At 36.7% G+C, this 26,444-nt stretch overlaps 4 protein-coding genes and 1 long non-coding RNA gene across 8 annotated transcripts; 2 read left to right on the top strand and 3 right to left on the bottom strand.

Annotated features, from left to right (window-relative positions):
* Window positions 1–2,482: 2,482 nt before the first annotated feature.
* LOC112189191 lies at window positions 2,483–6,660 on the bottom strand. Of its 4 annotated transcripts, none has more exons than XR_005807325.1 (6): window positions 6,135–6,660; window positions 5,992–6,069; window positions 4,376–4,742; window positions 4,221–4,289; window positions 3,010–3,348; window positions 2,483–2,808 (listed from the first exon to the last, which is right to left on the bottom strand). It is a non-coding gene; the product is annotated as an uncharacterized LOC112189191 (long non-coding RNA). The 4 variants fall into 4 exon arrangements; XR_005807324.1 differs by having other exon boundaries at window positions 5,992–6,057; window positions 6,135–6,659; XR_002931772.2 differs by having other exon boundaries at window positions 3,010–3,059; window positions 3,184–3,348; window positions 5,992–6,657.
* A 2,617-nt stretch (window positions 6,661–9,277) lies between these two features.
* LOC112184214 lies at window positions 9,278–10,057 on the top strand. The gene has a single exon (XM_024322482.1). The coding sequence runs from the start codon at window positions 9,278–9,280 to the stop codon at window positions 10,055–10,057; it is 780 nt and encodes a 259-aa protein (XP_024178250.1).
* A 242-nt stretch (window positions 10,058–10,299) lies between these two features.
* Window positions 10,300–14,394, top strand: LOC121051932. Its single transcript, XM_040515570.1, has 3 exons — window positions 10,300–10,534; window positions 10,808–11,018; window positions 11,490–14,394. Exons 1-3 carry the CDS (start codon window positions 10,385–10,387, stop codon window positions 14,186–14,188), a joined length of 3,060 nt encoding a protein of 1,019 aa, XP_040371504.1. The 5' UTR covers window positions 10,300–10,384; the 3' UTR covers window positions 14,189–14,394.
* Window positions 14,395–15,399: 1,005 nt separating this feature from the next.
* Window positions 15,400–16,605, bottom strand: LOC112184213 (F-box protein CPR1). Its single transcript, XM_024322481.1, has one exon. The coding sequence runs from the start codon at window positions 16,603–16,605 to the stop codon at window positions 15,400–15,402; it is 1,206 nt and encodes a 401-aa protein (XP_024178249.1).
* A 1,629-nt stretch (window positions 16,606–18,234) lies between these two features.
* LOC112188448 (ultraviolet-B receptor UVR8) lies at window positions 18,235–26,141 on the bottom strand. Its single transcript, XM_024327565.2, has 12 exons — window positions 25,851–26,141; window positions 25,324–25,510; window positions 24,763–24,909; window positions 23,857–23,938; window positions 23,442–23,597; window positions 23,055–23,228; window positions 21,331–21,402; window positions 20,958–21,029; window positions 20,673–20,791; window positions 19,092–19,177; window positions 18,938–18,990; window positions 18,235–18,542 (listed from the first exon to the last, which is right to left on the bottom strand). Exons 1-12 carry the CDS (start codon window positions 25,930–25,932, stop codon window positions 18,456–18,458), a joined length of 1,317 nt encoding a protein of 438 aa, XP_024183333.1. The 5' UTR covers window positions 25,933–26,141; the 3' UTR covers window positions 18,235–18,455.
* Between the last annotated feature and the right edge of the window lie 303 nt (window positions 26,142–26,444).

The raw sequence follows: 26,444 nt of genomic DNA, 5'->3' as shown, positions 1-26,444 counted from the left end.
GGGCTAGCCTTAGCCTCAAATCTAACTACTCACAACACATGTTATTACAAATACAAGCCATAGACATCAAATTAAAGAGAAAATGAAGAGAAAAGAGAAGAACTACCCAACCTCCCACTTAGCTCTCAAAGATGTCAAATGATGAGAGAATTGCTTCAAGGTATGAGATTTTCGGTTTTACAACCCAAAACACCATACACATCCACAAAACTCAAGAACAAAGAAGAACAAAGGCTTGGATGTGTGAAAGCAAGTGTTGTGATTGGTTTAGAGTGTGTAGTAACTTCGGTTTTGGTGAAACCCAAGTGCCTACACACCTATTTCTCACACAAACTCAAAGAACTATGTACAAGGTATGAAAAACTAACATGAAACTAGAGAAAAGAGAGATTTTAATGCTCCAAAATGAGGGAGCCAAGGGGATGCACGGTTTTGGAAGAGAGGAAGGGCTATTTAAAGGCCAAGACAATCCAAATCAAGGGTAAAGATCAAAAGGAATGAATGGCTAGATGTGATTGACAAATGTGTAAGCACAAAATGTGGATCTAGTTTTTGACTCTACATAGAAATAATCTAGAAAGCCCATAGATATTTTGGTGGATGAGAAAAGGTAAGGGTAGGAGGGTCATTGTGTAGGGGAACAATGTAATAAATGAGAGACAAAGGTGTAAGGTGTAAGAATTTGACCACTTGTCCTATTTCAAATTTTGAATTTCAAAATAACCTAGACCTAAAGTTTTCCCACTTAAAGTCTCTAACCCTAGTCAGCTCTTTCTTGTCCTCCACCTTTGACCCCTTTTTTGTCAGTTTGTGCACTTTCTTCTTATTTCTTCCTTCAATTGAATCTCCACCAAGAGTTCAGAATTGGCCTTTGAATTCTTCATACCAAATGTTCCTCCATGAGTGTAGATCATCCTGATAAAATTTCAGATCTTAGTTCACTGTGGTTTGGCTGGAACTGCTGTCGGAATCCGTACAGGTCCGGTTTGCAGTTTTCGTCTTTTAGTCAGAAGTTTGGGCCGATCTTTTGAATGCCTTCCACTCCTAACTAGCTCTTACACTCTTTATAAAAAATAATCCTTAGGATGTCTACAATGGATATGGAAAGTTTCAACTTATTTGGAGTTCATATGTTCAGTCTTCCCCTCCTTCTTCCTTGCCTACCTCGGTTTCTCCTAGACGGAGTAGGAAAATGTGCTAAAATTGACTTTTTAGTGCATTTCCAAGATTTTCCATCATTTTCTAGCATGATAAGGAAAACATAATAAATATATATAAATAAACACAAAGGTTAAGCAAAAGTGCAAGATTAGGGGAATAATTATTAGGTAATTATGGACCTAACAATGGACAAATAAGTGGCTGCCAATAACTACAATAACCTTGCTACACAAGCCAGCCAATACTGAATTAGATTTTGTGTCAGATCTCATCAATGAAGCAACTAGAGAGTGGATTCCTGCTTTGATAAACTCTATCTTTCCTTCACACCTTGCTGCAAGGGTTTTGAGTATTCCATTTAGTGATACGCTCAAAACAAGCATATAATTTAACCCTATAAAATATCATCGTTAGTATATAGTAAATATGGATCGTTCTATTCCGGGCATTGAGGATACACCTGTCATTGTACAACAAGTGAAGAATTAAAATAAAAACAAAGTATATTATTTACAAAAATAAAATAAAGTATACACAAATTTACGAAATAAAAGGGGGATTGAGGTTTTAGGTTTCAAAAATTAAAAGAAAGAAATAAAATTAAGTAAATACAAAAACACATATACAAGAATGAAACATAAGAAATAAAGAGCAAAACCAATTCCATAATCAAATTCGAATCAACCCTACAATTGTTCTTCCTAGTCATGAGAAAGAAGTTGATCATGCGAAACATTTGAAGCAAACGATTTCTCATATTTTACTTTCCTTTACTAATTAATCTAAGTGAAAGCACAAAGATCAATCCTATCAACACATGCAATCAAAGTCTAGAAACACTAGGCCAAAAAAGCTAACAGACAAAGGACCAAAATCGTTGTGTGATTTGGACGATCTCCGTTGTGTATCGGAGCGTTGTGTGATGAAAAATCACACAACGGTGCTGCACCGTTGTATGACATAAAAACAGTCAACATATTTTTGTTATAAGTGTTGTGCCTTCCCTCGACAGATGCTAGGCAGAGCTGCTGCGCAGCCATGCTATGTGTGGCAAGTGCATGCTTCAGACAACAAAACTTGTTTTCAAACTGTTGTTGGTTAAGCTCGTCAGACAACATGCCTTTGAATTTTACTGTTGTGTGATTGCTCCTCCCACTTCAGTTTTTAGACTATGACTGTTGTATGATTTAATTTCACACAACTAAATTTTGGTGTGTTATAAGAAGTCTGTTGTGTGAATTGTTGCTTGATTATTATGTAATAATCCGAATTTTGCATAATTAATACTCCATTGTTATCTAAATAATAGTATCGATCCATATTAGAAAGAAATCTGAATGCAATTCATCAATTCAAGTACTCCAATCCATACATTAAAGCATCAAATGTACCATAAACATAGTATTTCTCAATCATTCATACATTAAAACACAAGAACAACATTGAGAACAATATCACTAAAGGCTGAACAGCTACTCTTCCTTGAACCTCTTCTTCACTTCATCCAAGCTTTCAATATATCATATAAATGACTTTATCTCAATGTTTTCAAATACCCAGCAAATCAATAATCTCAACTGCAATAGTATTCCAATCAATCTTTGGAAACATTTGCGCTTCCCAGAAACAAAAAGTTCTTTTAATTTCCTGCACACCGTAAACATCTAACTTTAGAGTCAAACAAAAGAGCAGAATTGAACTACCTTCAAGTACAATGAATCATTAACTAATGAGTAAAATTTTATATATATGTACGCTTAATTATAGATATAGAAATACATGGAGCTATTCAATAAACCAAGATCAATAATTGAATAGCAAACACCAACTAAAATGAAGATCACTTACACGTAACGTAGACTAAGCAAACTGCACCCAAATGCCCACCAATCTTTCAGCTTAAGACAAATATATCAATTCCATTAGTACTCAGTGTTAACTCCCAGATTTGATTACCAAACTGCCCAAAATGGGATTCTTTTGAAACCCTTAAAATGATAGGAATCCTCTTAAGACACTTACTTCTGCCACTCAAACCCAGATGGGCATGGGTTGAACAAATAGGGAGCAAAAAGCCAAGAAAGTGCCATGAACCAACTGGTCATTGTAAGAAGAATGTATGATAGAGCACTGCCATCATCATATCCAAAAGCAAGGTACACTATGAACAAAAGAACTACTTCCAACCTGCAAACCAGAAGGAAAATAAATGATCAGTACACATACAAAACCTCCAAATCAATTTTCTTTTATAGGAAGCACATATTTCTTTGCTAACAAAGAAAAATATGGATTATACCTTTTTTTTTAATGAATTATCTCTTGATATATCACTAAACTGCACATGATAATTGACCATGTCTATGTTGTGAAACAACATTGCTGGGAGATTATACTTGAATAAATTAACTTGCAAGTAAAAAATTAGAAATATCCCAACATATCTGCCAAATTTTATTACTTCCCAACCTTCCCAGATGCTATAGCAATATAGAATTTCATAATTCACCATTATATAGTGCAACTTGTCAAAAAGAGAAGAGCGAAGAGAAAGAACAGGAATCACACCCTTGGATAAAATGACTGCGGAAGTAAAGCCTGTAATTCTCTGTAAACTTAGTATGCCGGACTACAAATCCCTTGCCAATTGCTTGATAGTATTAAAAAAAAAAAAGCACAAGCCCAATTGACGAAAATCCCAAACTGAAAACAAAACCACTCAAGAGCAATCAAATCAAAACTACTTGCCCTCTGTGTGTTTCCTCAGATACTACATCTAAAAAGACATGACTATACCCTCAGATTAAGCTAATTCAGCTACTTTGCTCAACTAATAGAATAACTTATTTTCATTCCTTGTGACTCCTAATGGGTTTCCACCATAAAAATGTGCAAAAGGAACAAACTTGATCCTTGGATTCAGCTACTTTGATCTTCATATACACAAACAAATTAACTTATTTGCATTCCTAGTGAATCCTAATGGGTTTTCTCCACAAATCTATGCACAGATTCATAACATGAAAGTAAAAAGGTAAAAGATCTGGGAAAAAAATTACCTTATGAGGTGACTTGGGGACCTTTCTGGGAGGCTTGGGACGGGTACAGCTCACATGAGGCCTACCATACTATGGATCCCAAAGTCAGAGAAAAATAAAAACAAGGCAGATGTGATGCAAAGCTAAAAATCTTCCACTGGTAAGACCAAACTGACCCATTTGAAGCTAGAATGCCTTGGTCGAATAGTGGCTAGCGGTCCTTAGATAGATAAAAGGAAATCCCCAAGCTCAAAGATGTACGCAGGCTAATTTCTTTTACCATCTCTATATCTGTAATGAGTACTTGCTGTATGCTTACTATAAAGTAACAAAACAAGAGTTATCGAGAACTTCTTTTCATATTGTCACTACTTACTATAAAAAGATAGGTAGGATAACCAAAAGAAAGGTAAAGGTAGTAGACCACAGAAGTCCATCTTGTACTAATGGGCATTCCAGCCAAATTTACAACACCAATTGAACCTCGAATGCTATCTTTCCACTCTGGCTCCTCTGCAATTACGATTCCTGGAAAGTTCCCGACTACAAATATAGCAAGAAAACATTCACGTATGTAACCAAATTATCTAAAAAGAAGGTACAGACAAGACTAGATTCATATTACCAGAAAAATAAAAGCAGTGACATTTAACAAAGAAACCAAGAGTTTTCTGGAAGTTAAATTTGGTGTTAATTTTAATTTTTGTACTTATATAATAGTGTGGTAGATTAGCAACATTCCAATTCCAATCGAAAATTGTTTGTGTTACTCGTCTATGATCCTTCCAAGCCTAAAGCCTTAAGCTATTAGTAAGCAACTCCAGAATGCATATCAAGCGCAATTCAACTCTATGCACTGACACTAACATGTACACCCACAAAACTGAACCCAATGAGGACATATATGAGAGCAACAGAAATTACCAGAACCAGTAACTTAAGGAACAACCAAGCTCTATACTAACACTAATGAGAAACAGAACCAAAGATGTCATGTCAAGCATCAGAAACTATACTTCAAAGTTAGAAATAAAAAGAGCCAGCAGAACATTAACAAATTTAGCACTTGTGTTAATATATATATAGGCCAGCAGCAACATTTATACACAGCTTAAGATGAAATTATATAATCTTGATGTGAATCTGATTACTACATTCCAGGTTATATAATTTCAAGTTATAACCATGGAGAAGGGACTAAAGGGTTGTATTATAACTTGAAGCAATTGATATGACAATAACAGTATTTACATGTAAATCTAAATGCCACTTAATTTGTCCTCTGACTAAGATTCATTAGGAATCGGTTATACTATATCTTCACTTCCATATGTAATAGATTATACTAAAAGAGTAGAAATACAATCATGCTTTGCTGAGGGTTGTAGGTCTTACAAGATTACCAAAAGAAAAAGGGCCATTTATTTCAAAAACTCCAGAAAGAAAGGAATATGCATGCCCTAAACTGAACTAATCAATACCTCTGGTGAGAATTTTTGAACTAATGATAAAATTTGGGTTAACTTGTCAGAGAGACATAAACAATGGCACATACGCATACTTAACTTTGTGAAAAGCTGAAAAACAATAGGTGTATAGGGCATCCCAACACAAGGCATGTATTCGATGACTTATGAAATATCCCAAACATACTATATCCAACTAATCTCCTAACATACTGTCAGAAAATAATTAGAAATCATATAAAGTTGCAAAGAAGATAATATAGAACCCGTTAATACAGAAATTGAAATTGAAATTGTAAGGAAGAAACTGGATATGAACAATATACCTGATAACAACACTGGTATTGGCTTGAAAAGCAACGAATGAACTCCGGTCTTCCACAGCGCAATACCTGATAACAACACTGATTCGTACCATCCACTGTCAAAACAAACAACCAAATTAATCCATTTCGAGAAAGAGACGTACTGAGTAATCGATGAGCCATGAGGAGGCTCTCTCTAGAGGCATCAATTGGGGCCAAGAGGAACGTGAAGGCCTTCTCCTTTAGCTTCTAGTCTTGGATTCGAGCGAAGAATTCGTTCGGGTGCTCCGACGGAGATTCTTTTAGGGTTGACTTGGGGTTTGGTGACGGGTAGGCTTTTAAGAACTGGAGTTGATGGCTGGCTTATGGGGTTTTGGTTAGGTTTTGGTGGCTGTGATTGGATTTGGTAGAAGAAGGTGTTGGATCCATTGAGGGTTTAGAGATGGAAGATTTAGGGTTGATTTGTAGAGAGAGAAGTGAAATTAGGGACAATGAGGACTGGACTCTGGAGAGAGAGAAATTCCCAAAGCGCGATGTTGAAGATTTCTGGGAGAGAAGAGAATGAAGAGAAGACGAGACTCCGAGAGTGAGACAGGAGGGATGAGAAGAAGTTTTGCTATATTTTGACGAAGTGTCGAAGACGAAAAATGAATATTGGTTGGGGGTGCTTCTATCTCTCTTTCTTCTGGGATGCATATAGATTTTTTTTTTTTTTACTCATGACTCATACAATAGATAAATCAAATTCTGTTGTCGGATTATCTACATATAAAATTTGAGTTGAGAGTCTGAGAGGGAAAACTCCCGCCTATGTACAATCACAAAATCAGTTTTTGCGTACATGCTTATCCTTACTCATTCATACAACATAAATATATCATTACGTTGTAAGAACCTAAAATTATCACACAAGTAAAATTTTGTCATTTTGGGGCACATCCAAATCTTGCCGCCTACATTTCCCTCACCTGGACAACACAAGACTAAACACGGTTGTATGACATTTTACAAGTTACACTCATACAACAGAAACAAGCAAACTGTTGTACTATGTAGTAAAAATTAGTGCATGTGAGGTAGAATTTGGAGCCAAATTTGAGTGAAGGTAGGAGGGAAATCTGCCGCTATTTTTTTTATCATTCACACAACAAAATATTCTTATCAGTGTTGTGCAATCACCTTCTACATAAAAACATCAAAAAATTTATGGTCTTCTACAACGTGAGGTTCTTAATCGTGTTGTATGATTGACTTTCCATCATCACACAACATCTTCTTTTTTTTCGTTGTGTAAAAACTGTTGTATGTTGAGGTTATTGGCCTAGTGAAAGCTAGCAAATCAAGCCATGTTCAATGCAATAAAGAAGAGAAAGGTTATCAACTTAAGTGCACAACTTAGTATGAATAAGTTCATCTAATTGCAATCCTTTCCAATTAAATTCGATTCTTGTCCAAAACCTTTACTACTTTTGATTCAAGTTCACAAAACTATTAGGTGAATCATAAACTTAAATCTAGCACCAGTTACATGCAAACCCTAGATGTTTCGAACCAAATAAGATAAACACATAAAAGATATCAATCAAGCAAATTTAATCGAACAAACTCACAAAAGCAACTTAGAATCATAATCATAGGAATCAAACTCTTCATTCAATTATAAAATTTCAGAATTAAACGTTGTTCAAACATTGTTGTTAACTAGAACAAATTCATACGAATCAAACAAGGGAAAATCAAAAGTGATTACAAGAAAGAAGGTTGAATTACATCGTGAATAGAGATGGTGATGAAGAACTTGAACAATGAACTAATGAATCTCAAAAGCAAGCTTCAAAACTTCATGGCTTCAAGGTGGATTAGGGGAGGTGCTCACAGCTTCTTGGTTCCTTCTTCCTCCCTTGCTTGAAATCGCAGAAGATGAACTAGAGAATGGAGAGAGAACTCCACGTTACGAGGGAGTAATTTCTGAATTATCGGACGTCCTTTGACGTCTAGATCGAGTAGGGGAGTATATATAGGGAACGGTAAACTTGGTCTCCAAGCCGTTTATTCCTCATTTATTTTCCACGGAATTAATTAATAATTCCACATAGCTTCCACCAATGATAATTTGCCAAGTAAGTCCTAGTGTGTCATCCAACCAATCATAAAACTCCAAAAAAATTCCCTAATATATAGTTGCCGAAATTCCATGAATATATTCTGATTTTTCTCTTTTATTTCGGCCAAAATACCTTTAGGGAATATAGGAATGAATCTAGATGCATTTTGAGCTTTTTCTTGATGTCCACACTTCTTCTTTCCTTAAAACTCTCCCTAGAATATCTCTTGGCATAATCTTTCATTTTCTTCTTGATTTTCACGCCAACTTTCTCTCTTTCTCTTGGTATTTCACGGCAAACACTCCAAGGGTACCTCTTTGCGTCACAAACCCTAAAATCCAATGGGATTTTATCCATTTTGCCGAAAATCCAAGCTAATCTAGAGAGTTCTTGGGCCTTGTTGCGTCACCTTCAAGCCTTGTCATCTTCCAATGCCATTTCTTCATTATTTCAGTCAAGTTTCTTGGTTAGCTTCAGAATCTTGCTTGATACACTTTCCTCTTTTGCACAGGGTTTCTTGGTTGAAACAGGAAAGGTTATTTCTTCATTTCTGCTTATTTGTGCAGCCCTTTGTGTCTCATCTTCACACCTCTTAACGTTTGCTAGCTCCTCTTTCCTTTAGTGAGTTCATTTCCACTTTTGAGCTCCGAGGACCTGAAAATAGAAACTATTACTAAAAATAGAAACTTTCCTAAAACGAAAAAAATAGAAACTTTCTAAAAGTGAGAAATTGAAACTTTCCAGAAATGAAAAATAGAAACTTTCTAGAAATGAAAATTGGGAACTTTCTAAAAACCTGAAAAAGAAACTTTCTAAAACTAAAAGGATTCATTTAAGGAAATAACTCAGCAAATATGAGGAAATAACCGTTAAAACGTCGTATTAAAATGCTCCTATCATTTAGTAGAAGAACATGTCCTGATAGACTTATTTGGAGCTTGAAGAAATCTGCATATTGGATAGCTCGTGAACAAGTTCTTCAAAATGTATTGACATCTACCTCAAATGGTGATCCATTTCAGGAACTTTGGAGGAAACTTTGGCGAGCAAAAGTCCCCGGAATGGTCCAAGCATGCATTTGGAGAGCCTGCCATAACCTACTGCCAACTAGAGAAAGATTGCTTCTCAAGGGATATCAAGGTGAAGTGAGATGTGTGTTATGTAATCACAGAGTGGAAGCACATTTATTCTGTAAGTGTCCAATGACTGAATCTATCTTATCTGCTCCTCCCTTTAATCTACAGCATACTCGTCTCCCATCGATTAATTTTAAAGAGTGGATGCTGGAGAGGGCGATGCAGTTACAACCTGAGTTGTTTGCAAAACTGTTAATGATCATTCATGGGGTTTGGAGGAACAGGAATAGTACAATATGGCATAACAAAACTCAATCAACTCAAGATTTGGTGTTGAGCAGCTTTATATGGCTGGAGGAGTTTACTAGTATCCATGTTGTTAGTAACAAATCAAACAAATTGCAGCAGAAAACGTGGAAACCTGTTGCACAAGGAAGCCTCACATTGAATGTGGATGCTGCTTTCCTTCTGGATCATCATCAAGGGGGCATTGGTGGAGTGCTTAGGGACTACCAAGGACGATTCAAAGCAGCCTTTGCATGTTCCATCCCCTATACTGCATCTCCAAAACAGTGTGAAATGTTGGCAATCCGTAAAGGGCTTGACCTATTACATTCCCTTCAAGAACAGAATGTGGTTGTTCAAAGTGACTTATCAGAAGCTATTGCAGAAATTCAAGTGGAAGATCACAATTTGCTAGCTAATGGTGGTCTCATTGATGATATCAAACAGATTTGGCAGAAACTCAGGGGGATTCAATTAGTTCATACACCTAGAAATTGCAATCAAGTTGCGCACCGACTTGTTGCAATAGGTTTTGAAGCAACTCATGCTTTTGTATGGCTGCATCATGCACTTGATTGTATACTTGTTGTTCTCAACTATGACTGTAACAAGCTCAATTGAGCAGCTCTTCTATAAAATTTATTTTAATTCAAAAAAAAAAATACAAGAAAATAGGAAAAGGAATGGTAAAAATTTCCTAAAAAGTTGGGTCTAAAAAGCCCAAATCTTCGCTTTGGGGTTTTAATAAATAATGATGGTTTTCGGTTAGTCTCGTCAAAACATGGTCCAACAATTTCCATGCAAGAAAATGCTATACCCGTCATCATCACCATTCTCTGCAAGACTGCAACCACTTTCTCAGAGAAGCACACTCTCCTAAAACCCTAAACCCATAAAACCCATTTACCCATTTCTCAAAATCCAAGAATTCTTCCCAAGTTCACATAGATGGAAGAAGCTGCTAAGCTTCACATAGAAGATATTCGGACCCAGAAATATTCTATTGGTAAAGACGAAGCTAATCCCTTAGGCAAAGATCTTCATGGAGCCCTGACCAACATCTCAAAAGATGCGAACTTTTTGAGGGAACTCATCCTGGTATTTTCCCCTGTTCTCTTTAATGTTCTTATGAACTTGAAAGATTGTAGCTTTTATTTTTAGTTTTGTTGAATTTTGTTCCTGGGTTGTTATATGTTGAATGCAGATGAGAATAACTATGAAAAAGATGTAACTTTTGTTGTAATCTTGAAATTCTGGTTTCCGGGTTTTTATATGTAAAATCAGATGAGAATGACATTGAAAAATTTTGCTCTAATCTTAAATTGTTTCTGGATTATTATTATTATTATTTTCTTTTATTTTTTTGAGTAGAATGCAGAAGAAAATGAGTATGAAGAAGATGCAGTGCCAGAGCTGAAATTTGTGTTGACCAAGAAAGACATAACTGAGACTGGAGCACCAGCTACTCTGTTGGTTTTCAATAATGAAGTCGGCTTTTCCAGGGAGAACATGGAGTCTATTTGCGGCATATTCCATTCTACAAAGAAAGGGAAGAGACAGCAAAGGCTTATTGAAGAGAATGGTAATTTCTTGTTAGATGTTAATAACTCTATGAATCTATGGGTTTGAGCTTTGTCATTTGATTAATCTGTATTTCGTGTGGTTGACTAATGTTTCCTGCTGGCTCTTTTATAGTTTCTGGTTTAGACGTTTTTGATGTTCCTTTATGCATCCTTCATTTCTTGACAAAATAAGTTCTGTGTGAAAATCACCTCAGTAGAAGATGACTCTCTAAACTTTTTGTTGTTAATGGTAGTTTTCAATTATCCAATGTCTTACAGGCATCAGTGAATTTATTATTTTTTGAAGTGTAGGTCTCTACTATGTTGCCTTTGAGTGCTCCCTAGTATTGAATGCATCATGGTAGTTCCCAATTATCCAATGTCTTTAACTTGCTCTTGTTTTCCACCGGATACATTCTGCATATGACTTGAGTTATCTCTCTCAATTATATATTATCAAGTTGAACTCTTAATACCCAAGTTGCTTGCAGGAAGTGGATTCAAAAGTGTATTTCTTGTGAGTTCACAGCCTTACATTTTCAGCAATGGATATCGTGTCAGATTCCAGGAAGAACCAGATCAAGATTGTGGTATTGGGTATATAGTTCCCCAGTGGGTGAGTGGACATCCTTCTCTTTCTAGCATATATGATGTATATGGGCTCAGTAATGCATACCCTGCAACCACAATTATCCTTCCTCTAAAGCCTGAGATGGTTGAAGTCGTGAGAGAGCAATTGTCACAGTTGTGCCCGGAGATTATCCTGTTCTTATTGAAGTTAAAGCGACTACATGTACATGACTATGATCCTGAAGTAGCTGATAGAGTCTCAAGCTTTCTTATATCTAGTGTGACTAAACACAAGGAGGTTTCTTCACGTGTGGTTCAACTTTCAAAGAAAAACTTGGATGGTATTGAGGAATCGTGCGATTATTACTTGTGGGAAAAGACATTTCCTGTGAAACCTGAGAATAGATTTGGTGTCAGGATGGATGTGCAGAGCTGGGTGATTACCATTGCTTTCCCATCTGGAGAAAGGATGAGAACGGCAACTTCTGCTGTTGGTATATTTGCTTTCCTCCCCACGACAATGGTCACAGACTTCCCGTTCCTAATTCAGGCTGACTTCATTCTTAATTCGTCACGAGATTCTATACTGTTGGATAATGTATGGAACTTGGGGATTCTCGAATGTATCCCATCAGCATTTGTGAATGCCTTTCAGTCTCACTCCTTGCGTTATCCAGTGGATAAGAGATTTGAATTTTTACCTGCTCAAGCTCCATCAATTCCCAAGTTTAAAGACTTAAGAGAGTCCATTAGAGCTGAATTGCAGGGTCTAGTGATAGTGCCTTGTGAAATTATTGAGGGTATGTCTTCCTCTGTGAGGCCTCAAGAGGCAGTTCGCGTCCTTCCGAACTTCAGGGACCTAGTGGGTGGATTTAAAATAGAAGGTTATGTTTTGAGCAGTTCATCAAAATATTTACTGAGGAGTGTCTTGCATCCGTCTGTGGACCTTGAAAAATACAATGCAGTTCTGGAGTTTCTAGGTGTGGAATTTGCTAACGACCATTGGTATACAGAATGCATCCAAAGGCTTTGCAGCTCAATTGATGAAAAGGTTACTGGAGCTGGCATTATTTCATTGCTAAAGTGCATCAAGAATCTGACGTCAAGCTCTCCTGATGATCCCTTACTGAGGGACTTAACCAACAGCATTGCAAGAAGAAAGTGTTTGAAGACCTCGGATTGGACAGATTCATACAAAACACCAGAAGAATCTATTCTGTTTGATCCAGCCTGGGAAAGTATTCTGGATCGGACAAAGATACCAACCATTGATGAGAACTTTTATGGAACTGATATTCTTGTATACAAGAATCAGTTAAGAGATATCGGTGTGAAGGTAGATCCTTTGAATGTTTGTTCTCTTCTTTCTGGGATTCTTTCTAAGCTGGCAAAGCCAGACGTTTATTTTGAAGAAACTTTCATAGAAATGATTTACACATTCCTGAACAAGTTCCAGTGGCGTCCAGAAGTGCCAGATGGAACCACACCTGTGTGGGTACCTGATCAGGGATGGTTTGCCCCTCAGCACTGTGTACTTCATGACAAAGAAAATCTGTTTCTGTCCTTCTTATGTGTGCTTGATGAACATTACAATGAAGAGCTCCTCCCCGTGTTTTCTTCAGCCTTTGGAGTTGCAGAGAATCCTTCTCTCGATCATTATGTAGATCTCTGGAACAAATGGAATGGGAAGGGCCAACTGACTCTGGAAGAGTACTGCTGCTCCTTCTGGAAGTATGTTGTAGACAACTGGAATCCAGAAGTTGAAGAGGCTTTAAAAGGTTTGACAAAACTACCTGCCACAAAGTCGATATCTGAGAAAGTATATCAGATCAACAGGAAAGAAGTATTCCTTGCTGATGACTTGCAACTGAAAAATGTTTTCTTGAGATATGATGAGGCTCCATTATTTGTGTGGTTTCCCAGGAACAACTGTTTGTGTACAAGAAGACTTTATGAGATTTATGAGTCCCTTGGAGTAAAAAAGGTTTCTGAATCAGTTCAGTACATACCATTTACCAAAATACTGTTGGATCCAGAGAAAGATGTATTAAATGGATTGATTAACAGGGGTTTAATCAAAATTATTCTGGGTTTTCTCGCTGGTTCGCAGGTTACTATGCCATTGGAAGATAGAAAAGATGCTGCATCCTCACTTGCTAGACTTAAGGTGTATAAGTTGGACAATCCATATGAATACATTTACAGACTAATGCAATCTGAGAGTACAAAAGCGGATGTGAAAAAAGTGAAGCTAGTTTCCTGGAAGAAGCGGTCTGAGCGGTTGTTCATTGATAGTTCAGGGTACAACAATGGAAAATCTGATCTAAAATTTGTTGCAGCTTTCGCTGACGAACTTGCTCAAGGACTGTTGGTGCAAGCAAAAGCAAGAGCAACATTGAGCAAGATCATCCAAATTGGGTTTTTGTCTGGTTTTAGTGAGAATGAAGTGGATGTCTTACTAATGGGAGAAAATTTAGAGTTGTCTGTGGAAGATAAGGAATTTCTTGATGCTGCATTCCCCTCATCAACTGTTCCTGGTCCTGTTTGTGGGAAGCGGTCATCTATGGAGAGAGATCAATCAGACCCTTCATCAACTACTTCAGGCAAGAAGCAGCGTTAGTTCATGGTTTGAATTAACAAGTCATCAAGCCTTGAAGGTCAAATCAAAGCTTAAATATTTGAGGAACTGATAGAATATGATGAGCACCATAGCAGGAATAAGAGGTAAGTCTTTTGATGCGAAAACGTATGAGACTGATGAATTCATATATGGAAGGAGCAGTTTTTCCTTTTCTTGTTTAGTTTTCTATTTCTTTTCAGGTTGAAAGCAAAGATCATGTATGAAATTCGTTAATTTTCTAGTAATGAACTATAATTACCTTTTTAATTCCTTGACATTGTGGATCTGTAAATCTCTTGTCATTTGGTTACCATCAAGCTTATTACTTCACGTTTATCTGGATGACTAGATACTTTTTAACTATGTATAGGTCATGACCAAATAAGCCATGATGTTGTTACCATAGCCTCTCTTCGTACCCTTTATTTGAAAATTAAAAAAGAAAAAAAGAAAGAAGTGTATATCATACTCATTTGCGTGTAACTGTATATTAAGTATCCGATTACACATTAACATTCCCGGCCTCTCTTCAATGGATATCTTATAATAAAGACTTACTAAGGATTTTTAAGTTCAACCGTTCGACAAATATTGATATAGATTTCTTGGTTTTTCTCAGCCAAGGAAAATTACAAGCCTATTGCTTATTGACAACTCTGCTTTTTCTTTCAAGCTCCACCAAGAAATGCTTTTCTTCCTTTCCAAGCGTGCTCCTATTCAAATAATAATAATAATGTTTCCTTAATTATAGTAAAAATGGATGAAAAATATTAAGGAGTAAAAGAACTGTCACAAGTTAATTATAATGTCTTCAGGTATTGGTGTTGCCCTCACTCGAGCCATGAATGACAAATCGTAACGTAAATACGTAATGAAAACAACTCTTAACTATGAACCCTAATGTGCTTACTGCTTGGCATAAAGCCATCCAAACCAAAGCATGCATAGCAGTTAGGGTTCAATCTGGTGTCAGGATATATGTGGAAATCTAGCTACTCCTGCTTGAACACTGATACATAACCACAGACACATGCAAGTTAAATAGAACTAACCAATAATGGAAAATTTGCAAGTCATTTCTTCCGCACCTTTAAACTATAGGTCTTAGAATCTGCATTCACAAAAACATACTTGACTCTGCTAGAAAGACTAGAGCATAAATAAGAAAACCAACTGGTATCACTAGGCTAGTGTTCCTCGTTTAAGCGTTATCAAGCCTTATGATAGTCACTGAGACTCTCTTCATATACAATCATGTCTGGTGGATTACTGTGAAGAATATACATGCTGGCGTTCTCTTGTTTATTTTGATCATGAATCATATACATGTGATGATCAGGCATCTCTTCTTTGTCTTGATCAAACTTCTTCGGTCTGTTCATCACAAATGCACTAGTTTCCTTAAGCAAGATCGGTTCAAGCATATAAATCGGCTTATTGGGCTCATCGGAAAACCTTAGGCTGAAGGATCTAGTCCAGGAATCACTGTTGCCGTATTCTCTCATGACCCAAAAATCAACAACATAATATATGCATTTAGGCTCAAACAGCCGACTATAATGCATTATGTACAGGCATCCTTCACAAGAAACTCCCAAACGGCTTTCATAAGTCAAGTCCAGAATTCTACTACTAGGCACCTGCATTTTCCGGAACTCCTCCTTGGCCAAATCAAAGGCAAAGAGTACTATTGGTAGTCCGGAATACTTAAAAGGAGCAGTGTTGTCGCGCTCATAAGCTAGCCAATGAAGTGCCTCTCTCAAAAACAGCCCCTTTCTTTGCATAGTGCCGATCACAGGAGATTTAATCGATTTCCACGTCCCAGCTCTCAACGAGAAGAGGCTGACCTCCCTCGGCCTCTTCCCTCTTAACACAACTTTATAGTCGTCGGTGCCGGAGACATGGCCAAAACCACGCGTGGAAACTCCCCATGGAAGATAAAAGCCTTCCCCAGGTATTTCTTTGTAGAATCCGGTTGACGGGTTCCAGATAAACAAGCTTTCTTTTTGAAATAAACGACTTTTAGGAGTGAAACAACCATTTTTCAGAATAAGATCACCACTAAAACATGCTACCAACCCATTGCATGAACCTAAAAAGCAGAGAGCATGGCCCGGTTTCTTGAATGGGGCATTCAGCTGTTCGACTCTGAGTGAAGATTTCTTTAGCTCTTTTAGCTCCCCCAACTCCAAGTCTAGCGACTCGTATTCATGGGTGAGGAGAAAAAGTCTTTGACAGAGGGTTTGCCGCTCAAAAGCTGTTTGTATGTGCGACTTGGCAAACTTCAGGCCGGAGAATAGAGAGCGCCACCGTTTACAAACGCACCTGCATCGACCTACGGGTTTGATCGGCAACCTCATCACAATTTCTACTATAATATCTTCAGGTATTATTGCAGTTGACTTCATGCGGGCCATGAATGACACTGCTCTTGTTCAGGTATATAGGATTCGGGTTAACGAGCACAAGAAAGCTTATCGCAATGAAAACATGTGGATTGGTGATTGTACAGGCAGGAACGAGATCTAAACCAATTCAAACTAGAATCCTAATTTGCTTAGGAATAAAGCCATCCGAACTAATGCATGGGAGTACATGAATATTGTTGGGATCTATGAAATTTAATATTGTCTATAATTATGTAAAAGTTTTTCAAGAAGAGTCCTCAATAGCTAATCTTACTGATACCTTCATTACTTGTATACCTAAGATTTTACCGACCGTCTATGTCATGTCACCTATAAAATTATTTCCAAACTCATAATTAATCGGCTACGTCCTTTGCTGCATAATATCCTAACCAAGTTGTCTTTATTCCTGAACGAGCTATACAAGATAGTATTTTGATAGGTCATGAAATACTTCTTCTTCTCCAAGGAAAGCTTTAAAAAACATATAAAATGGCTATCGAGTTAGATATGGAAAAAAAGCCTACTATAGGATAAATTGGAGTTGTCTTAAAGCTAGCTTATTAAAATTTGGTTTTCATCTCTCTTGGGTTGATCTAATAATGCACTGTATTCAGTCTGTTAGTTATTCAATTCTTATCATTAGTAAGCGTACGGCCCCATTCAACCCTCGAGGGGTTTGAGACAGGGTGATTCTTTATCACCTTATCTATTTATTTTATGCATTGAGCCCTTTATTAGGAATTTGAATACCTTAGAGGTTTGGTCCATTTGGCACATGGATGTAATTTATTGTGACGGACCTGTAACTATTATTCTTGATAAAAAAAAAAAAAATTGAATACGTTAACCCAGAAGTCTAATTCTTCAATTGTATTCTTTCTTCTCCTAAAAAAACCAATCATTCTTTGTCTATGATCATTAATTCGGTAGTTTTAGTTGACTTGAAGTGATTGTAGAGTCTACGTTTTTGCTACGCAAACATTTTTGCTCATTAAAGATAGTCTAGACCTTTTGACATCCAAAGATGTCAATTTCTGCAAATCTAAATTAAAACATTTCACAATTGAAAATTTGTACAATACCGTACCCTTTTTTTTTTTTTTTTTTTTTTTTTATTGAAATAGGGCCAGTACGGCTGCCCTTAAGCCTTGATCATTAATGAAACTTCATAATACATGGGGAGGACATGATACCTAAACCCCAAATTACAATACGCATAAAGAGAACATCCAGAGATAATAACGAGTCTCAACTAAGAATATGTATTCGATCATGCACCAATTTGCGAAGAGTGCATCATTGACTACTCTATTCGCTTTACAAAGGTGGTGACATACCGGAAAGATATCGCTCACGCGAAGCCATAATTTACTATTACTATCAGCTTTCCCACTATGTTGCCACCTGAAAACAAGTCCGGTGACACTTAGTTTCATCCTGCCACTGGGAGGTTGCGATAATTTGAAAAAGTAAGGAACTCGCCGCCTAACCAGAGCAGACAAGTTACACAAGGTGCGCAGTCCGGGACAGAGCCCACGTTGCCCTACCTAGTGATAGGGACTTATTTCTAGCATCAAGCCACATCTAATTAAAAATAAACAGCAATGAAACAATAGCGTGGCTGAAAACTAGAAATTTTCCAGGAAAAACATAAAAATAGGATGCATTCGAACAAAAACTGTTGAAACCAACAAGCATTTAAAATTTCGTTTACATTCAAACAAGGACAAAGTTACATGTAGAGTTTCCAAGTCGAATGAAATTATAACCAAGTTGAGACGAGGGGCATTTTTGTTAGGTCATCCATGTTCTCAGAACATGAGATTGGCATATGCTTAAGTACGCTTGAAAAATATTTAAAGCCGTACGCGTTTCACGTCAGTTTCAGGAACACTTGCATCATTCCCATTCCCTTTGACTGGAACAGATGTTTGCCCTCGAACCTGTAGAACCAACCAAGTCCCAAGTCAATACCTCGTAAAATTTGGTTATCCAACATTTTAATGTATAAAACAGTTATCAGAGTCCATTCCACCCAGAAAGCATGGAAACAAAACAAACAATTCTTTAGGACAAAATACAAGGACTAAAAGCAGAGAAACATCTCAAGAAAGCAGTTTTATGTTAGTGTATGTCGTACTAAATAGTAAATACAAGGCTCTCACACACTTCTAGGGAATTGGCTGAATTCTCAAGAACTGCTTGTAAATGTAGTTTGGGAAAGACAATTAAATGGTAGTTTCCAATTCAATAGTAATATAAAATCTGAATATCCATATTCCAAAATTGTGTATCTCTTACACACTTAGAAGCTGAAGATTTAGGGACACAAACTTACAGTTTCATCAGGAACAACTGCATATCTCTCTGATGGCGACACCCAAGTTTTCCCTGTTGAAGGTAAACAGAAAAATAAATGGAAAGACCCAACAATAGCAACAAAGACTTTCAAGTTGCCATAAAAAATAAAAGGAAATGGCAGGAATCAACACCTGTTGATGGATCAACTGTTGAAGATTCTATCTGTTGCCCACTACATCCATCAGCACTCAAAGAGTCTATAATCTTTGGAATATTCCTTCAGTTGAAAATGTATCATCAGTTAACTTCAGAATGAAAACAATCATAAAACATATGTGGTTTCAGTTCCGCAAACAGTAGACTAAATGACAATATGCAAGTCAGCAACTACCACGTTTTACCCTTTCATGTTTAGATTCATTGTAGTAAGATATGACTACTGAAAAGAGCAATCTTAATGGAAAAGCAAGAACCCCGAACTGCCCAATCAACCTTAATTACTATACCAGTAAAGCATGCTGCTATCATAATATAGACATTAACAACCATGTTTATTTTTATCTATCTGAGTATTATGTTGCTATCATAATACAGCCATACAGAAATGTATCATCATGACCAGAATAGGCATAGCCACAACCAAGACTCTTACTAAAGAAAAGATTGACCATAGATTTTTCCTGGAATCAACTAGTGAGGCACAAACAGAGGGCTTAACTATAAACCAAATGAATTATATATGGCTACGGTTTTATAGTCACCAACCATTACCTTATAGTATACATGTCTTATGACTCTTATTCATGTTTCTTGGCTACCTATGAAGAGACATAAATAAAGCATGCATAATACCGGCATCCATTGTTGCCAGCTTCAAGTGGGTCTCGTGAAGAGTCTTAGGGGTTGAAACATCTAGTCCATACGTGTCTCTTAGTTTCGTTTTCATAGTTTGGTTTCTTTAGTGGTCTTTGATTATTTAGCTTAGAGTGAGAACTATTTTTTCTACCAAAAAGAAAAGTCAAACCTACAGTTCTATGAGAAATTGTACTTTTAAAATGTCTGACATCTAAAGGTCCATTGTCCATCAAAAGAAAAGGTGTTTCATCTTAGGTCTGTGAACAACTTGATTCAAGAAAATTCAACGACTCCCCATAATCATACATAGAATTCAGAACAATAGAATTGTTGTATTATGACAAAGATAAAAAAGAGTACACTAGCTTATATAGAATTTCATGATATATTAGAATCAACCTTTCCATGAAGTAACACCCTGAAATTAAGCTAAGACTACAGTAATCAATCTATATTAAGAATATTAAGAGTACCACCATTTTTATTTCGGCCTCTATCCTAGCACGAAAACTCTGCCAAGGACATTCTAGATTTCATTTACCTCTCGAGGCCTAATAGGGATAAGGTTTTATCAGTTTCTCTCATCTATATATATAAATATATATTTCACGAATCCTAATGTTTTAAATGCTTATTGTCCTTGACAACTTTGGCATACCGGAGCAGACTTCTCAAACAGCTTTTTGGCTGCTACAGAGGTGATTCAGGAATGTATATGTTATTCAAACCTCTACAAAATTCACACAAATGCAGCATCTTAAGCATGCATGAAAGAAAAAGAGCAAAGTGATAACCATATTGGTAACATTTGTTGCTATACCCATTTTCCCAGAAGGTTAAAGCATTAACTACTAAGATGTGATAACAATTATCTAACATACATGTGACATAAAATTAAACATATAAATGTAAATTACCGGTCAACAGATTCCCCATGCCCAAGCTGTCCATTTGTACCTCTCCCCCATGAAAATACATTTTGCCTTTCAGTAACAGCAAGTGTGTGTCTCCATCCACAAGATATTTTAACTACTTTCTGTCAAGTGCAACGTGCTTATCATTAGCACAAAAAATAATAATAATAAAATAAAATAAAAAGATTTTCTCAGAAAATAAACCAAAAGAAGAAAATCTCTACATAACCAAATATCAAGTCATGGCCTATCTTAACCAATTTTGGGACTACAGTAATAAGAAAGTACCTGCTCATTGGGAAATTTAACTTGCAAAGGGGAACAGTGATCCAAATTGTCACCAACTCCAACCTGTCCAAACTGTTCATAAAAGAGGAAAAGGTAAATATCTAACCAACAAGAACTGAGAAAATAAACTTTCTAATAAGATGAAAAAAAAAAAGTAAAATAGAACCATAAAAAGCAGATAACGGTAGTCAAAAGCTCTCCATTGACCAACACAAGTCTTGCATGAATTTGAGTGTTTGGCAACAGAAATATTCAAAATGAGCTATTTTTCATCTGTCAATGGCATTGCAAGGCCCGTGTTCATCTAAACAAAAATAATCATAACCAGAAAAAAATTGTTAAAGGTGGAATTAAGAAAACAGAAAATGACAACCTTATTCCATCCCCAGCCATAAAGTTTTCCATCAGATGTTAATGCCATAGTATGCCTCCAACCACCGGCAACCTGATAATATTCATGCCAAGAAAATTTTAACATGATAAAAGGGGAAAAAAAAAAAATAACAACGACAAGCTTTATCGAACTCAAATCTATACAGGATCAATTATTTTTATAGATGCTTCATATATCAGTTGGAAATCCCCACACACAGATAGTTGATCCATATACACTCAGTCTAATATGTAATCACAAGATCTAGCGCTTGTGTGTTAAGTATTTCCTTTAGGTAACAAGTATAATGACGGGTGGGTAATGGTTAAGGAACTATGATAGGTTCACATATTACATTTGCATAGAGTTGGAGATGCAGTGTTAGCACTGTAGTGAAGAGGTAGTTGCTCAGCATCCCAGGACTACTGTAAGGGGAATTCATTTGGGTTTATAAACATTTTTTCTCTTATTTAAATGAATAGGGTTGTTTAGCAAAAATAAATAAATGGGATTGGCAAGTGAATATTAGTAAAACAGAGCCTTTTTGTTTTTGCCAATGCCTCCAATAGCTTATTTCTACAATAGAAATGACTTCATAATGTTTTATTTTCTTATTTCCAAAAGGTCCAGAATGTTGAATAGCAGTTTAGCCACCTTATCTCTTGATGCATGCACAGACCAGGTGATGAGGACATCATAGCCAAACCTTTTAAGGTTTATGAGCGAAAGAAATGGAAAAAGAGAGCAGCTAGTCATTCCATTTCCATATGGTTTGATTAATTGCTTTCATTCTAGAAGTCTCTAGGCGGGTGTCTTTCAGTTTCAGTTTGGGATTTTTAAGGGTTCTTTATTATTTCAGTTTCAGTTAGGAGTTTAAATTCCTTTATTAGGTCTTTTATGCTTCAGTTTTGTGAAGTGTAACAGCCCTAGCTATGAAACAGTCTTTAATGCTAGTTAATATGAGCTATCTGCTCAAATATAAATAAGTGTAAGTGCCAAGTGGCCAGTCATGTCTTGACGAATTAAAATTTCAGAGTGTTTCTGAGTTTTCCAGAGATTGGAGTGTAGGTGTGAAGCCTTGTGTGTGAGTGAGAAACCTGGGAGGGAATCCTAGTTCTTAGTTTTCACTTTCTACCCTAGAAAACCTGTGTGTTAAAGCCCTATACCTTAGAGTTTGTTGATCCTGGTGCCTAGGCAGTGATTATACTGCATCACCAGTGTATTCTGCTACGTTTGTGATCCAAACCATAAACTCGGGAATACCCATCTTCATATCCAGCCGAACCAGCAGGAAACTCTATTTGAGCTAAATAAAAAATAAAAATAAAAAAGTATCTTTTTGTGTTGCAGCTTACAAGGGCAAAAACTTGAATCTCACCGTCAACAAGTTTAGAGATTTATTCAATGGAGATGATTACCTCCCATTCTGTAGCCCATAGGCCATTACTACTTATGTACTTTTAGAGCAACATGCATGACACCTCTTACTAATTATCTACTTCTGGTGAAACTAGAATATTAAAGAGTTTTTAGAAATGCATTAGTTGAAAGCAACATCTTAAACACTTAGATAATTCAAGTGTTGCTGTGCAACACTAGCCTGAGTTTTTAATGTGGACACAAGTCAACCCTATAACTAATCAAAATTGGTTTTGTAATAACAAAAAGTTGCATGACTTCGGCTGAGGAAAAGGAAAATAATACTGTAAAAGCAAAGAGATCACCTCAGAAATAAAGTTGTCACTCAAGGCTTCTAGCTTGTGAGGTACAAGGTGATCCTCAAAATCACCATGTCCAAGTTGACCATATTTGCTCCACCCATATGTGTATAATTGACCTGACGAGGAAACCGATATTGTATGCCGCCACCCACATGCAACCATAACCATCTTCTCACTCTGCATTGTTTTAAGTTTCTTGTGAGTTTTCAAACAATATTTCTTTAAATTCTGTTTTTACTTGATAAGTTTTCAAACAATAGCGAGTTCACGTTTTACTTAGTTCCATTACTTGTATTTTATTTCTCACCAAAAGCAAAACTTTCAGCACTTAAGACCTTGTATATTAACTTAAATTAGAATGAAGTGGATAATACAAGATCCTAGACATACATTACCAAGAGAAACCTTTTCTGGAACCAAGCGATCATTTCTATCACCTAAGCCCAAATTACCATAGCGGCCCCATCCCCATCCGTACAATGTCCCATCTTCTGTAACAGCTGCTGTATGTTCAGCACCAGCAGCAACCATTTTGATAAACTCTCCCTGCAAGAAGATCAAGAAAGTCGCTTTCATTTACATAACATAAGGTATGCTTAAACAGCAGAACAAGTTGTAAAGTTCTTCGCATTTTCCTTTGTAAGGAACTTAAGCATTTGATATAGCCCCCAACCACTAAAGATGGATTGCAAGATTAACCAAACTCTACCCTCTTTTGGTTGAATTGACTCTGTTACCTTAAAATGTATATGCATTCAATCTCCCCTCAAAGTATTTATTTTAAAAGCCAGTTTACCTACAATACCTGAAATGCTTGAATCTTCTGTGGCACAAGAGAATCTTCTGTGGTGCCAAGACCAAGTTGACCATTTTGATTCCGCCCCCAACTTCAAAAAAGTTTCACAAACAGATAAAGAAACTCATTAGTAGAACATACCCTAGTTTTCAAATTAATATTGTCAGAACATGTGAAAAAAAAGAGACTATTCACCAGAGAAAATCATATTCATAGAAGAATATCTATAAAAATGTAAAAACTTTAGAAGAAGATTAAACTTCCACAGCACGGCATTGCAGTATATAATTTTAGGATAAAGTTTAATCAGTATTGATCTGGTACACAAACTTTCAAGCTACAACCAATAGAATGCATACTAAATAAAAACTATTTTGCTATCAAAAAGAATGTACTACTATTTACCGGTCTAGCATGGCAACCCATTGGCCCACAGCAGCTAGATAATACAGAAGACTGTATCTTCAATAAATTACTTCTGTTTTCCCAAGCTAGAAAGTGTCGCAAGGTATTTCTTTGGCTTTTATATAATACATATATCAACATAAATGCAAAACAGGAAAATGTACTGCACTTGGCAATGGAACTTTAGTCGGCCAATTGAGCATAGCGCCTATGAAATTGGGGGTTCAAGATTGAATACAATGTGTTCATGTGGGGGGTCTTGGTCTTGCTAGTTTCTAGATAAAGTTGTTCTACTGATTTTTTCCTTTCCTTAGAATAGATATGTTTGTAACTCTTAGATGATTTTTCTCTGCCTCAAGGAGATGCTGCCTTGATATTGAAAATCGAGCAAAAGCACTTTGGGATTGATTCAATAGTTTAGCAACACTGTAGCTTTAAAGTCAAGTTGCTGCTCAAACAATTAAAATAGAAAGAAGAGGAGGGGCAGGGATTTAAGGAAAGATGACTAACCTTTGTACCTGACCTTCCATCGTCACTGCTAAGCAATGGCTGTCTCCACAAGCAATCTGCCTTATCTTCAGACCATGTAATGCCTTTATTGGCTGAGGTGTAAACAAGTCGCTAGAATTGCCATGACCTAATCTCCCAAAGTCACCCCTAAAAAAGTAGTAAGACATACTTATAAGAAAGCACAAAAGAACTGGAAAGTTGTAATTCGCTTAACTCTATGACGTCATTATACCAAACACATCTAGCCAACATATCTCACAATAACTTTCCTCTTCACACCTCTCTATAAGATTTTATCAACCTCAAAAATCAAAAACATAAATAAAAGGAATCTGTTGCATTTCCCATGGTAATGAACCAAACCATTCAAATGATGACTCAAACTCAAATTAAAAGAACAAATAAATAGTAAAAGCAAACAGAAATGGAAGTATGAGTGCTGGTGCCTAGAATATGATGTGTTTGAAAAGTGAAAGAGCAATCATAATGGAGGTTGTTCTCAAGATATAGTATGTAATGAAAGAATACGAAATCAATAAAATTGGAAGAGAAAGAACTGACCAGCCCCAACTATAGACTTCCAAACGTGAGTCAGAGTAAGCAGTTGTATGATCAGCTCCACAAGTAAGAGATACTATTTGATGGCCATCCAATGCGCTCAAATGTGTAGGTGAAAATCGATCTTCGGCATCAGCATGGCCTAACTGCCCATCCTCTCCTCGTCCCCAAGAGCAGACAACATTACCAGCTGTACATCATAACAAAATCCTATAAGCATCATTATAACAACATCTGATATGCGTTATAATGTGCACATATCAACAACAATCAAAGTAAAACAGCATAAGCACGAGACATCGGCATTATGCACATTACTGCTTACTGTAACAAGGCAGACCCTCAATCCATATATCCAAATCAAGTCATACAAGGGTTATGAGAAAGCAATAAAAACCCTGTTCTTGTTTTGCTTAGTTGCTTCAAAACCCAGTAACCAACAAACTCATCACCACCCAGAAACTCAAAAACACACTGTTGATTAGCAAAAGGGTACCTGAAAATACAGACAAAGAAAACAGAGAGCTTACAGAGAAGAGCAACAGAGTGACTTGCACCAGCGGAGATGAGAAGGACACGACGAATTGGAGAAGCAACTTGTTGCTCTGCCATTGTTGCTGTTGTTGCTGTTGCGACTCTGCAACTAATGACGACCTCAGGCAACTCAAAAATCCCAGAAACAACCAAAACCTTTGATGTCAAAACGTGAGAGGGACCGACTGACAGATAGTTTTAAGACATTCAGAAGAGTCCCGAATGCTCTCTGTAACAAAAAGTCAAAAAATTTGACAAGGGATTAACGAGTAGATGAACAAGGACGAGAGTGGGTCTCTGTGGCTGTGGTATTTACAGTGACAATGATAGCCCCATGTGCTCGCTCCCCCAACTTCTCGCACACGCCCATGTACAATGCTAGAGGGAAAAAGCTGTGAAGTGAAATAATGGGAAACAACTGCATTCAATGCCCGTGGCCCATCCATCTGCTTCTTCTTCTTCTATGTAAATATCTTCAAGGCCTATCTCCACCACATTTGCTTAACTAAACCGTTTGGACATCTGTACTTGTGTTTTTAGTGATTGTGTTTCACAATTTTTCGTGTATCATCGATCAATTGCCGACCGAA

Source organism: Rosa chinensis, chromosome 2 (genome assembly GCF_002994745.2).
Source record: "Rosa chinensis cultivar Old Blush chromosome 2, RchiOBHm-V2, whole genome shotgun sequence".
NCBI classification, from domain to species: Eukaryota; Viridiplantae; Streptophyta; class Magnoliopsida; order Rosales; family Rosaceae; genus Rosa; species Rosa chinensis.
This window is presented reverse-complemented; position numbering and strand designations above follow the sequence as displayed.

Excerpts from the sequence above, each read along its gene's own strand:
- LOC112184214 (XM_024322482.1), top strand. The coding sequence starts at position 9,278 with ATGACTGAATCTATCTTATCTGCTCCTCCCTTTAATCTACAGCATACT.
- LOC121051932 (XM_040515570.1), top strand. The coding sequence starts at position 10,385 with ATGGAAGAAGCTGCTAAGCTTCACATAGAAGATATTCGGACCCAGAAA. Across the intron at positions 10,535-10,807 it reads TTTTGAGGGAACTCATCCTG|AATGCAGAAGAAAATGAGTA; the intron begins GTATTTTCCCCT and ends TTTTTTGAGTAG. Across the intron at positions 11,019-11,489 it reads AAGGCTTATTGAAGAGAATG|GAAGTGGATTCAAAAGTGTA; the intron begins GTAATTTCTTGT and ends AGTTGCTTGCAG.
- LOC112184213 (XM_024322481.1), bottom strand. The coding sequence starts at position 16,605 with ATGGCCCGCATGAAGTCAACTGCAATAATACCTGAAGATATTATAGTA.
- LOC112188448 (XM_024327565.2), bottom strand. The coding sequence starts at position 25,932 with ATGGCAGAGCAACAAGTTGCTTCTCCAATTCGTCGTGTCCTTCTCATC. Across the intron at positions 23,229-23,441 it reads AAAAGGTTTCTCTTGGTAAT|AGTGAGAAGATGGTTATGGT; the intron begins GTATGTCTAGGA and ends AAAACAATGCAG. Across the intron at positions 18,991-19,091 it reads AACAGTTGATCCATCAACAG|GGAAAACTTGGGTGTCGCCA; the intron begins GTGTTGATTCCT and ends TACCTTCAACAG.